The sequence below is a fragment of the Lissotriton helveticus genome, chromosome 5_1 (assembly GCF_964261635.1).
Source record: "Lissotriton helveticus chromosome 5_1, aLisHel1.1, whole genome shotgun sequence".
In the NCBI taxonomy this organism is placed as follows: Eukaryota; Metazoa; Chordata; class Amphibia; order Caudata; family Salamandridae; genus Lissotriton; species Lissotriton helveticus.
In genome coordinates this window covers 916,320,113-916,337,273 of record NC_136065.1, presented here as the reverse complement: position 1 = coordinate 916,337,273, position 17,161 = coordinate 916,320,113, and the positions used below count along the sequence as shown (strand labels likewise).

The window sequence follows — 17,161 nt, the reverse complement described above, 5'->3', positions numbered from 1 at the left end:
TCCACGGTGATCCTGACCAGAGATTCAGTGATCCCTGACCTGCCTCAAGCGGACGCCTGCAGCCTCAAACCAGAAGGTCCCCTCAACCACGACCAGGAGCTGGTAAGAAGATCCGACCCTAAAAGGCACCCCTGCATCCGATGCCTCACAGCCTTGGGTAGCCCAATCGACGGTGCCTAACCAACCACCAAGATCCCAACTTACCGCTCCAAGTGGTGGTCGCACCCTGAAGACCTTTGTCCCCAAGCCTGCAGCGCTTTTCCAAAACAGAGACTCCCCATTGAAAGCTACAGGGATTCCGATGCCAAAACAGCTCTCTGCACCCGGCGCCCTAGTGCCGCTGTGGGTGCATCTTTTGTGCTGGCCCATACCCCCATGTGCCCTGAGCTTAACCACAGGCACTCTGCTCCCATAACCCAGTGGCCTGCTTGTCAGCAGCCACCAACTGGAGTCCCCCTATCCCCCCCATTAGGTAACATTGGGCCTCAGCACTGTGCACCAGGCAGCCCTAGTGCCGCTGAGGTTTTAACAAGAGTGCATCCTTGACCATGGGAGACCCGGGAGTCTAACCCCAGAACACCAACTCCCACAACAAAGTACTTACCTTTAAACCAATAACAATATTTTCCTCCATAGGATAACATTGACTGTTTTTCTACGAAAAGTTTCTAAGTGTGGAGTTGGAAAACCTAAAGATATTTGTTAAAATTGTACTAACAAAAATGCTTTACTTACCAGTTTACAGGAAATGTCCCAGTGCAGTATCCAGGAATACTGAACTGTGTAAGAAAAGTAATCTCAAAAGTAACTTATCTATAATTTTACTAAAAATCCTATACAAAGTATAAGTACTGTATTTACTAAGCACTGCATTTCTCAGTGACAATATTGTAAGTGAATACACAGTGCATATTCAATTAAAATCCAAAGAGTTCTGCAACTGTATATTTACTGCAAAGTACTTATCACTTACCTGTGTCAGGCCTGCCTCGTTCTGGGAAATAAAATAACAAAAACAAATACAAAAACAATTGATCTGAAGTAAGTTTGAGTGTGTGAATTCATTTGCTGACTGAGTGTGTACGACAAATGCTTAACACTGTCCTCTGATAAAGCCTTACTGCTCGACCACACTGCAACAAACAGAGTGAGGTGCCATCTACTTTATGTCTACCCACCTTTTGGGGTTCACTGGACTCTGTGCACACTATAACTCACTTTGGTATAGTATATACAGAGCCAGCTTCCTACACCGCCTCCCCTGGTACCTATAGTTGTTGCAGGTCTTCATTACACATGTATACGCATGGAAATCTAAATACTACACTTTCTTACTCCATTCTCACCCTCTGGCAGGAAAACAATCTGACAGTGGAGTCAATGCCCATGTGCACTATTACCGAAAGTGGGGGTCATCTTACCTCATGACTAGGAAAGACTTTTTTGCAAAAACAATTTGCAAACATCCGGGCCCAACGCTAGATGGCAGGAGTATGCAAATCATGTGTATCTACAGCACACATGCCTTGAATATATAATTATTTACTGCATTACATTTATTACACCAGCTCATCACATGAACAAAACAAATACAAATAGCAGGTTTTTAAATTTCTAAAGTTAAGAGAAACAATGACAATTTTCAAAGTCTTGTTAAAACTACATATTTGGGAAGTGCAAATTACAGAAAAGACACACTAAAGCAGCAATAGATCTTGTAGAAGTCCAACATCTGGCTGGGACCCTTTGTTATTTCGATCAGTGGAGAATTCATGAACGACACACTCCTAAATAAAGGTCCAAAACTTACTGTAACCAGATCTAATGGTGTTTGCCCCTCCTGGTTTTTCAGAGACGGATCCGCTCCGTGTGACAACAGCAAGGCACACAGTTGTGTTCTTCCCTTTTGTGAAGCTTCATGCAGCGGTGTGAAAGCCCACTTGTCAGTAGCATTTACACAGGCGTTACATTGGATAAGCAAGGCAGCTACATCCAAATGCTGCAAAATACAAATTAATTAGGTTTGCACTCTGCTGTCTCTTCGCAATCGCCAACCTACTAGGAATTCTAAATGCAAAACACTGACTACATCAGCAAAATTATCTTAGACTAAATGTACTAGTGTCTTCTTAGATCGGGTGCTGCTAGTAAGGAATTATCTCAAACCAGAGTCAAGGATTCAGACCACTTAATACCCAAACACACCCAATGGCAGTATGCCTCTTTTAAATTCTAGCTTTCTATACTATGTAAACCCATAAGTAGCAAATCTGAGCGAAAATTACTGTACGACTCTGTAGTGGTTCAGGGAAGTTCAATGTAGAAAATTACTTAATCTTCTCCTTTAACAAATAGCAAATGTTGTATTTACACAAAGCCTAAGCAACAACTAGAGTGATGTTTTAGCCACACCATTCCGTTCTCAGAATGCCAAATATGCAATGTTAACTTTTGTGAAATATGCTTCAATGTCTTTTGAAACATGCATCAACAAAAAGAGAGGGTGAACTTGCTATAAATGATCAGCACATCAAAATGATATGTTACCCATCATAGTCATAATCCAATCCTGTAGGAATACTCAATATTGGAGTGCCCAACTGGTAGGATGCTTATTCACCCTTAAGCAAATTCCGTCACGAAAATCTGCCCACAAGCCTGTAGTAGAGTTTCATGAACCATGTACACAAATATGTCCACCAGTGCACATCCCCGTTTGTTATTTTTCTCCAATTCAGTAGTAATTCAGTCACTTAGTAGAACGATTTCTTTCAAATTCCTCAGATATTTCAAGTAGTACACAGTCCATCAATATTTCAAAATCTTGTTTATTGATTATTATTCTTGCCACATCGTCACAGCCGACGCGCGTTTCGCCCTCCACGGGCTTTTTCAAGGCTGCAAATCAGTATACAAATACACACAATCAGTAAAAATATTTTTTCATTGTAGGCCACCTTTGCCCATCAGTGTTTGACCAAACAATCTAAATCATGTTCAGCCAAATTCCAACTCCAAGTGTAAAACATGCAACCATGCATCTTTTTCTAATAAAATGGAATCTAATGCCCTGCACATTATCTGAAGAAGCAATCTAGAGCATGCTTTAATTGAACAAAACACTTATATATCTTGTTATGGGGTCAATCTATTCAACAATATTGCATAATATCTGTTTAAATTGTCTTAGTCAATCCTTTTGCTCCAGATGACCACCACTTGAGCCTCAGTTACTTCAATTCAGTAATCAGCATAACCGTGTACCCATAATCACCAAATCTATCCATATTTAAAGAAAAATCATAAGTCCCATGCCTAGTCATAATCTAAAGTGCAAAAATAGTGCCAACTAATGTTTAAAAGCTTCCACTTACCAAAAGCAAAGTAGAATGGTGAGTGGCGTAATCTTGTACAAATCAATAAAAGATATAAAAAATCCGTCTCCTATTACTCCTGTAAGACCAAATAACGCCGGTATTTAGAATGTATCATATTTCGATTGGCAGTTCCACCAGGCCCCAACCAGCCTGACTAGGCATGGGACTTATGATTTTTCTTTAAATATGGATAGATTTGGTGATTATGGGTACACGGTTATGCTGATTACTGAATTGAAGTAACTGAGGCTCAAGTGGTGGTCATCTGGAGCAAAAGGATTGACTAAGACAATTTAAACAGATATTATGCAATATTGTTGAATAGATTGACCCCATAACAAGATATATAAGTGTTTTGTTCAATTAAAGCATGCTCTAGATTGCTTCTTCAGATAATGTGCAGGGCATTAGATTCCATTTTATTAGAAAAAGATGCATGGTTGCATGTTTTACACTGGGAGTTGGAATTTGGCTGAACATGATTTAGATTGTTTGGTCAAACACTGATGGGCAAAGGTGGCCTACAATGAAAAAATATTTTTACTGATTGTGTGTATTTGTATACTGATTTGCAGCCTTGAAAAAGCCCGTGGAGGGCGAAACGCGCGTCGGCTGTGACGATGTGGCAAGAATAATAATCAATAAACAAGATTTTGAAATATTGATGGACTGTGTACTACTTGAAATATCTGAGGAATTTGAAAGAAATCGTTCTACTAAGTGACTGAATTACTACTGAATTGGAGAAAAATAACAAACGGGGATGTGCACTGGTGGACATATTTGTCTTTTGAAACATGTTTTGTTTGAAATTGAAACCAGCAGACGTGCAAAAAAACATCAAACTTGCACTAGCCTGCTCATCAGCAAACCTGTAAGCATGCCCCAGCCACCCAAGCAAACAAAATAGATCTCAGGACAACAGAAGATAGTCCTTCCGTTATGTCAACAGCAAGACAGACAATTCTGAAGGATTTTCTCTCAACTGCACAGGATAGGTTTTGCAATTTCTCCTATATTTTTTACTATGTCAATAGCACATATAAATAAGAGACCTACTTGCTGCAATGCAAAACAGTCTTTTAAATCTATAATGCCGGGACATAAAAAGGACTATCTTGTAAAACATGACAGAACCTGCATTATTTGTGCCAGCAGTGCAACATATGAGCAGCAAGGTCATGCAGGTATAGAATGTGAGGGTGAACTTTACATATCACTAGAGGGTCCTATCAGTCTTTTAACACAGAAATGTATTCAATGCAAACCGTAAACTAACAACATTTTACAGAGAGATGCCCGAATAAATTAATATTCACAGATCACTTCAGCTTGAAGTAGTCAATGGTAAGTATTTCTAAAAACATTGTTTAGCACTAGCTTTGTGAAGTATGGTTAATAAAAGAAATATTCTATTCATGGTGCAGGACTGAGCACTCGGCAAGGATAAATAGAATAGCTGGAAGCTTAAGCCATAAGAGTTTCCACTGCTGATCAAGTTCCTTGAGCAGCGAGTTAAAGAAATCAGACCTGTTTTCCATGCCTTTCCATTCAAGAACAATTTATAATTCTGAATCTTGAACAAGCCAGATTTATGATAATCAATCCTTCTGTAGGAAGTTCTATCTTCTCTGATTCCCACATTGAGCTTTGCTTTGGAAAAAGCAGACGATTCTCATTATTACCAAAGTGGAGAGTCAATTGCTGCTGAGAAGTGCAAGCCACGGCTATTTTATAAAACTCCCTTTATTTCATAGGCGGCATTTAATTTAAATTTGAGGCATTCGGACGAAAGAAGAACCCATTACAAAATCTAATTCTCCTTAAAAAAGAACAAACAGTATAGGATGCAGATAGACATTACTCGCACAATAGCGAACTGAAAGGATCTTCTTTAACCCCTTCGACGCTCATGACGAGCTGGGCTCGTCATGCAGTAGCCTCCTGCTACGCTCATGACGAGCCCAGCTCGTCATGAATGTGCGAGGATCGCGAAATCCCAGCACAGCAGGGGAATTCCCATAGCATCCAAGAGGTTAAGGCTCAATGGAGCTCCACTATCCACGCCGCAAAGCAGTCACTGGTAAGGCAGTTCATTTTGTTGGGAAGGTTAGAGTTCAGATCTCTGTTATTTTCCAGCTATGCTTCTGGGTGAAAGGGGAGGCTGGTTCTAGTTCAGTGGAGATTTCAAACAAGCAATTCTTCCTTTTCCATCATGCAACCTATTTGAAATGTATACACATTATGTCGGACAGGATCTCGTTCAATTAAAGCAGTGGGAAAAGCACGAGGGCCACAAATATACAGAGGGTCAACCTGTTCTAGATTCATAGAGTAGGCAATAATGCTTTTTAAATATGCAACACGATAACCAGGTGGCATCTCAGCAGATCTGACAGGTGGGTGGAGTTTTTCTAAGGAGGAGCAGTAGCTGCTTTACCCACAGCAAATCCACAGTTTTGCTGATTAGAATGGTCATTATAAAATGAAAGGAGCTGCAAAAAAGTATCCATTCAACGAAAATTTGTTTTGGGACGTTAGCCCATAACAAACACAATCATAATTATCAAACTATATTATTTTTCACACATGTTATCTCAACTCTCTTGTTATGTCCAATGTATAAAATTATGTCTTCAGTGAAGATAAGGGCAGGAAAAAGAAGTGGATAAAGATAGTCTATTCTCTTTGGAATAAAATACATAAGAAAAAGCCTGGATGAATTTCCAAATATTATGGTGGAATAAATAAGAAGTATAAGGTTTGTAAAAGTAAAATGTTCTCAGCTCGCACCTAAATGATGTAATTGCAAACAAGAAAGCAATCTTCGAAAAAAAATGCTGAAGGTTGAATTGATGTATACATTTTTTTTTTTTGAAAATATGTTTTTATTGCGAAAACAGAGTATGCACATCTTACAATGACACCTCGAGCAGATACGCGGGAGGAATAACAACATGCCATTTCCAAAATAATACACAGCCAAATACGGCCCACATCCCGGAGGCTGGGCGGCGTAGGAACAAGGCATGCAGTGAGGAGAAAGGAGGTGCATACGTGCGCCAAGGATACCAAACCATCAATACATTCGCTGATTTTTACGCTCCAACTTCTGGTTACATGTAACATGACAACAATAACCAAAAACCCCCTAAAAAACAACAACAAAGGCATCAGTAGTACAAATTCTAAGGAGGTAAGTCACTAGTGCGGGGACAAGCTAAGGCATGGATCTTATGAAGCAGCTGGACCTATGGGGATCCCTACTGTATACAAGCAAACATTGTAAGGAAACTCAGCGTGGGTACAAAGGGCTCCTACACCCGATCGAGACCTCCCAACTCTGAACCCTCCCCAGCACTGTCGGACTCCGAATCAGCAGGAGTAAACAGTTCAGCACTGGTGGCATCTGATTCATCCTCTGTTAGTCCCTCCATGCACAACACCCTCCAGGCAAGCAGATCCTCTTGCAATTTCTCATCCCTGCGAGTACGCTGCATGTGCGTCTCTTCAGCTAGAGCCCATTCTTTCGCATCTCTCAACCAAACAGAAAGGTCGGGTGCCCTCTGGCCCATCCACGTGATAGCCACTCGTCTCCTCGCTAGGACCAACAGAAGTTGCAGGAACTTATAGGACAACTTTTTCTTCCTGGGTCTGGGTATCAGCGCCAGGAGACAATGGAGCGGGTCTAAAAGGAGCCCGATGTGCGTAGCCCGGGCAATGTGGGGCACCACTTTCTTCCAAAAATCCTGCACTGGAGGGCAGACCCATGCTAAGTGCAGGAAGCCCGCTCTCTGTGCTCCACATCGTGGGCAAGTGTGACGTCTATCGGCCGAGATACGATGCAAGGAAACAGGGGTCATATATGTTCGGTGGAGGAAGTTAAAGTGTATAAGTTTAAAACGTGCGTTACAGGAGACCCTGCGGGTTAAGAGCCCTATCCTTCTCCGCTGGTCCGGTTCCAGCGACACCCCTAAGTCCGCCTCCCAGGCCGCCCAAGCCGGCGCCGTCGGGGGGGTTGAATCCCGGCGCATGGCCGAGTAGAGAAGGGAGATCAAACGTCTGCCTCGCCCACAGGACAAGATGACGTCAAGGGTATGCGTAACTGGAGGGGCCTCCGGGTACTGGGGCCATGTTGTCTTGGCCACATCTCGGATGCTCCGATAGTGAAGGTATTGCCCCCTTCCCAGCTCAAAGGACTCCCTGGCACGTTCAAAGGATAGGAAAGAGTCGGCGGGGTAGAGATCCGCTAGTGTCTCACATCCACCAGAGCGCCACCCCCGGTAGGACATAGTCTCTTCCAACCGGAGTACCGGGGCTAAAATCCATATCGGGAGCTCCCTGTGAAAAGGCGCTCGCCTCAACACCTTCTCAACAAACCGCTGCCAGATCTCGGCCGTATGTCGCACCACATACGGTAAGGTGTCATCAGTGCCTCGGCCCTGCATCAACGCCTCTCTCAGGACCCTTTCATTAGCCGTACCTGCTAGTAGAGCCAATTCCCAGTTTTGGTCTTCCGCAAACCACCTTGCCGCCGGGAGGAGCTGCGCCGCGAAGTAATATAGTTCGAATCTCGGGGCTTCAAGGCCTCCCTCCTCCCATGAGCGCACCACCGTGCGCAGAGCCACTCTGCTGCGCCCACCCGCCCAAAGCAGGGAGGTGAGTAGCGAGTCCAAGGTGCGAAACACTCGGGAAGGCAACGGACATAAGGTATTCTGTAAGACATATAGGATTCTGGGAAGCATCACCATTTTGGCTAAAGCCAGCCGTCCAATGAGAGAGAGAGGAAGCGTATTCCAAAAGGTGACAGACTTGCAGAGGGCTATGAGCACCCTGTCAACGTTACGAATCAGCAGAGCATCATCAGACGCGGCCACTTGGATGCCAAGGTAGCGAAACGCCTCCCATTCCCAGCGGAGGCCCTGGTAGGGTCTATCCATGCCTGGGTCCGGGGCGCAGCCCGTCAGCGGGAAAACTAGGGATTTGTTAAGATTGATACGCAACCCAGAGGCCGCACCAAAGCGGTCCAGGACCCGCAGCAAGGCGGGAAGGGCCTCAGAGGGGGAGGTAAGATAAAAGAGTGCATCATCCGCGTATAGGGATATCACATTAGCAGTGTCACCCACGGCAATCGCCCAGCGATGTAGCGCAGTGCGGGCGGATACGGCAAGGGGCTCAATCGCGAGCGCGAAAAGGAGGGGGGACAGAGGACAGCCCTGACGGGTGCCCCTCCCCAACAACCACTCCTCCGAACGGGCCGATCCCAGCCGCACCCTGGCTCGGGGCGCTCCGTATAGCACCCGGATCCAGGCGCGAAATACAGGTCCGAAGCCCGTCTTCAGGAGCACCTGCATCAGATATCCCCAGTGCACAGTGTCAAAGGCTTTAGCCAGATCGATTGACACCAAGACATGAAGGCCCTCTCGACCCCTCACCTCATGCAGGATATGGTTTAGGCGGCGCAAATTCATCGCCGTATTACGACCCGGGATAAATCCGCACTGGTCGGGATGTATCAACCGAGTCATATGTGGGGCGAGTCGGGTGGCCAACAGCTTGGTGAGAATTTTTGCGTCCGTATTAATCAAGGTGATAGGACGGTATGCCGCGGGGTCAGCACTATCCCCGCCCGGCTTCAAAATCATACACACTTCTCCTTGGTTCATAGTGGGCGGAAGGGCGCCCCTTCGCAAAGCCTCATTATAGACTTGCAACAAGAGGGGGGCCAGGACATGACCGAAGGAGTGATAGAACTCTGCTGGATAGCCGTCTCCACCAGGGGCCTTAGCCCGAGGGAGGGCGGCCATTGACCGCAGTTATCTCACTCAGAGCCAGTTTCGCATCTAGTTCCTTAGCCGCCGCTTCCGGCAAGGCTTGGAGGTCCAATTCCTCAAGATACGATTGATAGGTATCTTCCGTAACCGTCGGGTCCGCTACCGATTGCAGGTGGTTTCGAAGGACCTCGAGGATATCGGATTCAGAGTGGACCATAACCCCATGCGGGTCGCGCAAGGCAACTATCCTTTCAGGTGCAAACTCACGGCGAAGTATCCAGGCCAACAGGCGGCCAGATTTATCCCCCTCACGGTGGAGTCGCTGTCTGTACTGGCCCAGAGTAAATTTGTCAAGCCGGGAAAGGATGTCGTAGATCGAGACCAAAGCGTCCTCGTCAGCCCGTAGATCTAGGGCATCTGGGTCTGGGCGCATCGAAGCGCAGCCTCCGCATCCTGCAGCTCAGATAGCAGTTGTTTCCTGACCCCATACGTGAGGCCCATACACGCCCCACGCACTACTGCTTTCAATGCATCCCATTTAACAGAATAGGGCAGCTCGTCACCTCCCCAATTGAGGTCCACATAGTCCAACAGCTTAGTTGCTACATGATCCTTACCCACCGGATCTTGAAGGAGGTCAGCGGGCATTCTCCATGTGCGGGGGCGTGTAACTCGATCAGGCCACTGTGCCACACACGTTACAGGGGCATGGTCCGACAAATATCGGGCCTGATGGGTAACCGTCAAGGTAAGAGACGGGGTGAGGTTAGCCGCCAGTACGCGGTCCAATCTGCTATGGGTACCGTGCGTCGGAGTGTAACAGGTATAGAGCTTCTGAGCAGGATGACAGGCTCTCCACACATCCAACGCTCCAAGATTGTGCATCACGTCCCGCAACCGTGTCGTCATACGGGGCTTAGTGCCCGACCGGGGCGGATGGCGGTCCAACTCAGGGTGTAATATACAATTAAAGTCACCAAACCAAAGGAGGGGTGCATCTAAACTAGGGGCTACCAGGTCCAGGATCCGAGAGAAGAAAGCTGGGTCATCGGTGTTTGGGGCATAGGTATTGAGCAGCAAGAGTTCCTTATCATCCAATCTAAGTCTCACCAACAAGTATCTACCCTCCACATCCGCATCTACATACTGGACAGCGCAGGGGATCCCCGGAGCCACCCAAATGAGGACCCCCCTAGCATAAGTAGAGAAGGAGGAATGAAAAATCTGGCCCCTCCATTTCTTGGAAAGGCGCTGTGCACCGTCGTCGTCTAAGTGGGTCTCCTGCAGGCAAGCCACTGAAACCCCATGTCGCTTCAGAAAGGTGAGTACTCTGTGTCTCTTGGTGCAAGTACCCAATCCACGCACATTCCACGTTAAAAATTTAAATCCCATGTCAAGTCAATACGCCCAATCGGGGCACAGTAGAAAAACAACACGCCCCGCTCCCACTCAGTCCCCACAATAGGTAGATGGAAAGGAGGAGCGCCACGAGGGAACACTCTACAACACGGACTCAATGTACACATGATGCCAGCAACAATGTCTGCGTAAAACACAACCCACCCTTCAGCAATCCCAACATCCAAAACAATTGCACATGATGTCAGCAAAACCCTTATCAAGAACCCTAACCCACCCTCCAAAAACTCCCCAAAACATGGAACTTGTGCAAAAACAGCTTCCCCACCCCCACCCACGAGCAAAAGGATAGCAACAAAGAAAAACGCCACCCTGCCCTTCCCCTGCCAGTGCCAGGACGTACACCGCCACCCCATGCAACACACTCAACCTCTACTCACTCACAACAAGTCCACCCCCCCCACCCTCCCTCCCAGCTCCCCAAGAGACCCAATAGTTTCAACACATTACCCGGGCATGTCTTCACACCTCCGTCAGCAGTGCGGCCACAAAGGCGCTCCAGGCAACAGTCGGCCCCACCCCCTCCCCCCACAACTCAGGCCACAGGTGCGCAAGCATTCCGGCATGGTCCAACATCCAGAAACCCCCCTGACAAGGAGGAAGCGTGGTTGCCCGCCTAGGGGACGGGGCAAGGACGCCCAATCAGAAGAGACCGGCTCCGAGAAGCACATTCAACGGATATCAAAAAGTCACTCCAACCTTGTCTCTGAGAGGGCCGTCTCCGGGACCTCCGGGGCCGTGGAGTTCAGATCCGGTAGCGTTTCCTGCAAGGTGTCCGGCACCAAAGTTTCACCAGGGGCTGGATCTCCAGTTGAGCTTGAACCCGCTCTCATCGGTGAGGCCTCCATACAAAGAGCTCCATCCGCCCCCACCACAGGCCGCGTCTCAGGAGATCCGCGGGAGCTAGACTGGCGTCTCCTTCTCCCTCGTCTTCTCTTCTGTGGTCTGGTCCCCCAAGTCTCACGTGAGCCACCTCGCTCACCTGGAGGCAGGTCATCCCCTCTGATCTCAAGCCATTCCCAGACCTCCGCTGGCGTCTCAAAGAAGTGTGCTCGGCCCTGGGAGAGTACCTTGAGTTTGGCAGGATATAAAAGCATATATTGGAGCTTCATTTCCCGGAGTTTTTGTTTAACTCCCAAATAGGATTTTCTTGGTTCCTGTACTTGTTGCGTGTAGTCGGGGTAGATTGACACTCGACTGTTCTCGATCATAAGGGTTTCCGCCTCCCTCGCAGCCCTCAGGATACAGTCACGATCCTTATAGTTCAGAATCTTTGCAATGAGGGCTCTAGGAGCCTCGCCAGGGCGTGGAGGGGGCACAAGGGCTCTATGCGCCTGTTCTACAACGAAGACGCTGGATAAACCAGTTGGGCACAGATGCGTGCGGATCCAAGTTTCCAGGAAGCGTTCAGGATCCCTCTCCTCCAATCGTTCCGGTACTCCCAGGACCCGTATGTTGCTTCTACGGGCCCTCCCCTCCGCATCCTCTGCACGTCTCTCCAAAGCGCGGGTGGTAGAGGTAAGCTGGGCGACTGATTTCTGCAGGGAAGCGACCTCTCCCTGTAATTGTGTGATATTGCCCTCTGCGTCCGAGACTTTATCTGCAACCTTGCGGAGGTCGGTCCGCAATAAGTTATCAATGGAGACCGTCTCTATCTGACGCTCCAGGGCAGAGTGGGAGCCCTGAATGGCCTTAAGGATTTCTGCTCTAGAAGGTTCCGCAGGACTCTCACCCCCGTCGTCAGGCCCCGTCTGCCGTGTGATCCTCTGCGGCTGCAAGCGTGGAGTAGTATATACTGCACAATTGTGTTGGGCTGGGAGGCCTTCGCGGAACGGTCTTTACGTGTCGCCATGATTAAGGTTACTGCTCCTATCCAGCCCGTTCCACAGCAGCCACACCGGACCTCACCCGGTCAGGAAGGAGTCAGCCCGTCAGGCCCAGGCCAGGGTCAGCAGGCGCCGCAAACCCACAGCAAGGCCCACGGTCAATGCAGGGTAGGTAGCTTTCAGGGCAGACCGGGCGATCCAGTAGCCAGAGCCAATTGAAGGCCGCATGTAGTTTCACCCCCTCAAAGCCAAGAGCGCAGAGGAGGGCAATGCCCAGGGCCAAGTAGTAGGGCAGCCGGATCAGGAGGCACGCTCACTCATGTCCTTCAGAGCTCATTCCAGTCCCACACAGCAGCAGCCCAGTGCAGGGGCCTCAACGGGCGCCTCCCCAGGAGGTCGCAGGTCCGCTGCGTGAGCAGTGTCAGCGGCTCACTCCGCCACACGCTGCCACCGTCCCCAGTGTAATCCGCCAGGCGAAAGGAGTCAAAATGGCAGTCGGGGGAGGGGCGCAGTGGGGGGGTGGGGGGGAAAGCCACAGCTCACGCGGGGAATAGCGGCGAGACCGGGCCGGTCGGCCGCCCACAGCCAGAGCGCCCAGGGGGGCCCGGGGTAGCAGTACTCACGCACTCCGCTGGTATGGAGAGTGCCTCCGGAGGTCCATCAAGCCATTCCCGGCGGTGCCAGCAGCAGGGGCGGAGGTCCGTCGCCAAAGCAGAGCGCGAGATGGACGGCGCCCGGGCTGCGTCACCTTGAACCCCGCAGAGCCTCGGGGCCTCCCAGCCACCCTTCTCACTGCCACACGGCCACAGTGGCAGCCGTGAAACGGGCGCCGGGGTCCGCCAAGGATCCGTTCAGGCCAGAGCTCGCTGCACTGTAGTTCTAGGCGGGTCGCCTGCGGCGCGGCCCCGCGACATAGGCCCAGGCCGCGGTGTCGCGTAAATCAGCGCATCCCTGCCGCCACCGGCAGTGTCGTTACCTCCCCACACGGACGGGCGCGGGACCGCTCCTTCAGCTCCGGAGGTCCCAGCTGGGTCGGGAAGACTTCAGACACCGAAATCGGGCAAGTGGACAGCCCGGGCAGGAGTTTTGAACAGGATTCAGTGGGTCTTCGGGACGGAGCTGGAGGAGCTCACGTCCTGTCGGCCATGCTGCTTGGCCACGCCTACCGATGTTCAATTGATGTATACATTTGAAAGAATTGTCCATTCATGTTGCAATAACTATGTATAAATCCCTGGCAGTGTCAAGATTCCAAAAAATGATTGAACAATGAAAAAATGATATACGAGGGGTATTCCTGCATGCACTTATCACTGACAGGTGTACACCATAAAAGAATGGTATTAAAAGTTCAGATTTATATGAATGAAATGCATAAGTTGTACTGTCACATCCTCGGACCACAGGCATAGCGAATTTAGTGTAACAAATAGTTTCTTAAAGGTCAGTGTAGTTTTGCAGCTTGAACAATTTCCTGGATTCACATGCTGTGCATTATTTATCTAGTGGTTGGTCCGGAATTGTAGTATTTCTTTCCTTTTTTTTGTTTTTGATGTTGTTGGTGGGCGTGGACGTAGCACCATTCGGTGTCCTTCTGTGACAACGACGAGCCTCCTCCGGAAGCTCCCACCTTTGGTCGCCGTCTTCGGATTCTTTTTTTTTTCTTTTTTCTTTTTCCTCCTATTGTTCTCTTCCTTGGCGGAGGAGGGTGGGTTCGCTAGTAAATCCAGAAAATTCTTCTAGCTGCAAAACTACACCGACAGGTAAGAAACTATTTGTTTTGGATTCACATGCTGTGCATAGACTTTGCAGCGGTTTGCTAGTCTTGAGGTGGCTGGGTGGAAGATGAACTTTGGTTTGTGAATAGATGTTGTAAGACCATTTATCCTACTTGTGCTTCTTTATTCATTTGATTGTCCACCCAGTAAAGCTTTGTGAATGTGAGCACTGAAGACCATGTTGCAGCCATGCAGATGTCTTGAATTGGAGTCTTAGCTAGAAAAGCAATAGTTGCTCGTTTCTTTCTAGTTGAATGTGCTCATGTGGCACCTTGTAAGGTTTGTCCTTCTTGTCTGTGGCATAATTGTATGGCTTGTGCTATCCATCTTGCAATAGTGTTTTTGGTTACTGCTCTTCCCAGAAAACTGTTTGCCAAGGACACATTTTCTTCTATTCCTTAGTTCTTTCAATGTAGAACATGACGGGTCTTCTTGTGTCAAGTGTGTGCAAAGCTTTTTGCGCTTTGGTCTATGGATTGAAAGAAACTTGGTATTTGAATACTCTAGTTTATGTGGAATTTTGATACAACCTTTGGTATGAATTGAGGATCTGTCCGCATGACAATCCTGGCCGTCTTAACCCCTTGCGTGTTGCGATAATGCTTCCGCTGTGTGGGAGAATTAACGAGCAGACAGGGTTTGGACGGACACTGGCCGTCCTCCGCACACGCCCATCGTGAAATAGGACGAAGTGGTTAAGCGTGAGCATTTGTGAATTTGCTTTGTGTAGTGGTTCGACTGGTGCTTTCATCATCTGTGCTAGAACTATGCTCAGGTTTCATGTTGGTGCTGGCACAATGTTTGGAGGTGTAATTATTTTTGCCCCTTCCAAGAACATTTGACTACATGTGAAGTGAATAAACTTTTCCGGGTTTCACCTCTTGTATACGCTACAATTGCTGCTAAGGGTACAAATAGTGATGTATAACATAATTTACTTTGTAGTAAATGGGTCAAGTACTTTAGCAAAGTTCTTTATTTTGTAATTTTTATTTTGTAATCTTCTTTGAAAGATGATTTTAAGGCACCATTGTGTTTATCTTTTCCATTTAGCTGTATAACATTTTCTTGTTTTTGGTTTCCTAGCTTCTCTTAGATCAGCCTTGTTATTAATATTATTAATTAAATTTATAGAGCGCGTAGTCACCCTTGAGTAACCCTTGTTCCTTGAGACATCTCCATTATTTCTGAGAACGAGGTTTGTGTGGCCCACTGTGGTGCGAAGAGAATCATTGTCATTTTTACTCATGCTGCATTTGCTGATCACCTTGTTCAGTAACGGTATTGGGGGAAAAGCGTAAGCAAATATCCCTGACTAGTCTATCCATAGCGCATCCCCTAGGGACTGTCTGCAAGGTCGCCTGGATGGGAAGTTTCGGCATTTTGCATTGTGGGGTGTTGCAAATAGGTATATTTGTGGTGTCCCCCATTTCCTGAAAATCTTTTGCAGTTCTGTCTGATATAGTTCCCACTTGTGGGATGATGTTTGTCTGCTCAGTCTGTCTGCTTCTATATTGTCTTTTCCTGGTAGGTGTATTGCTATTATGTCCATTTCCCTTGGGATTGCCCATTTCGAAATCTCTTGAGCTAGCATGGAGTGTTACAGACCGAGTCCCTCCTTGTTTGTTTATGTAAAACATTGTTGTTGTGTTGTTTGTTTGTATCAACGCCCTTTTCCCATAGAGCTCTTTCTGAAAGGCTTTTAAGGCTAAGAATACTGTTTTTAGCTCCAAGATATTGATGTGTTTCACTTAATTCTGCTGTGTCCACAATCCCCTCACTTTGAGGTTGTTCATGTATGCTCCCCATCCTATTAGGGACGCATCCGTTATGGTCACTGTTGGAGTTGGTGGTGTGAAAAGTTTCCCCTGTGCTATGTTTGTTTTGTTCCACCATGCCATCTCCTGATGAACTGCCTGTGTGACAACCACTAGACTCTCCCAACTCCCTGTTGCCTGTGACCATTGTGTCTGGAGCCATTCCTGAAATGGTCTCATGTGTAGATGAATGTTGGGAATTAAATGAATGCACAGGGACACAATTCCTAGTAATTTCCCCACTGTCCTCGAAGTCAGATGATGCCCCTTCTGGTATAGCTGAGTCTCCTTCAATAAGGCGGATCTCCTTTTCTCGCGTGGGAATGCTCTCCCTAATACTGTATTTATCTCTGCGCCTAAGAACACCTTTATGAATTCTGGCTCTGGTGATGATTTCTCCCAATGTATGGAGAACCCCAGTTGAACTAGTGTTTCTATCAACTGTTGTATATGCTATTTGCATAGACTGTAAGAGTTTGCACTTACTAACCAGTCGTCCAAGTAGGGGTAAACCTGAATCCCCGGCCTTTTGGGATGTGCTGCTACTGCTGCTGGGCACTCTGTGAACACTCTTTGTGCAGATTTTAGACCGAAAGCCAGTACTTTGAATTGGTAGTGTCTTTTGTTCACCACAAATCTTAACAGCCTCTTGTGTTTTTTGTTCATCGGGATGTGTAAGTATGCATTCTTCAAGTTTATTGTGACCATGTAATCTCCTTCCTGCAATTGAGGTAGCACCTCTTGCAAGGTAGTCTTTATAAATTTGTTTAGAAAACTTAGGTCTAATATTGGTCGTAATGTTGCGTCTACATTTGGAATTAAGAAGTTTACTATACTCCATTCTTTTCTTTGTGTGGTATGTGCTCTATTGCAGGTTTACCCTCAACTTCCTGCACCTCTTTGACTAGGTAAAATAATTCTGCTTTTGAATGTATCTTTGCTTTGGTCTCCTGTTTGGAGGTGCTTTGGTTTGCTCTATGCAGTAACCGCACTGTATTATGTTTAAAATCCATTTGTCTGTGGTTATTTCCTTCAATTTTTGCAGAAAAAATCTTAAGACTGCCTCCTACTGGAGTGGTATGTTGGAGGAACTGTAAACTAGCAGGTTTCTGTGTATGATGTTTTTCTGTGTGTACCCTCACTGCTGTTCTTCATGAGTGTACCTTTTTT

The 17,161-nt window shown here is 47.2% G+C and overlaps 1 protein-coding gene across 1 annotated transcript in view; it reads right to left on the bottom strand.

Moving 5' to 3' along the window:
• Positions 1 to 17,161, bottom strand: part of LOC144752569 (poly [ADP-ribose] polymerase tankyrase-2-like) — a 446,314-nt gene that overhangs the window by 295,196 nt on the left and 133,957 nt on the right. Inside the window, exon 10 of the mRNA XM_078640458.1 lies at positions 1,811 to 1,999. Within this exon, the coding sequence (XP_078496584.1) occupies positions 1,811 to 1,999 (189 nt within the window). The remainder of the gene's footprint in view (positions 1 to 1,810; positions 2,000 to 17,161) is intronic.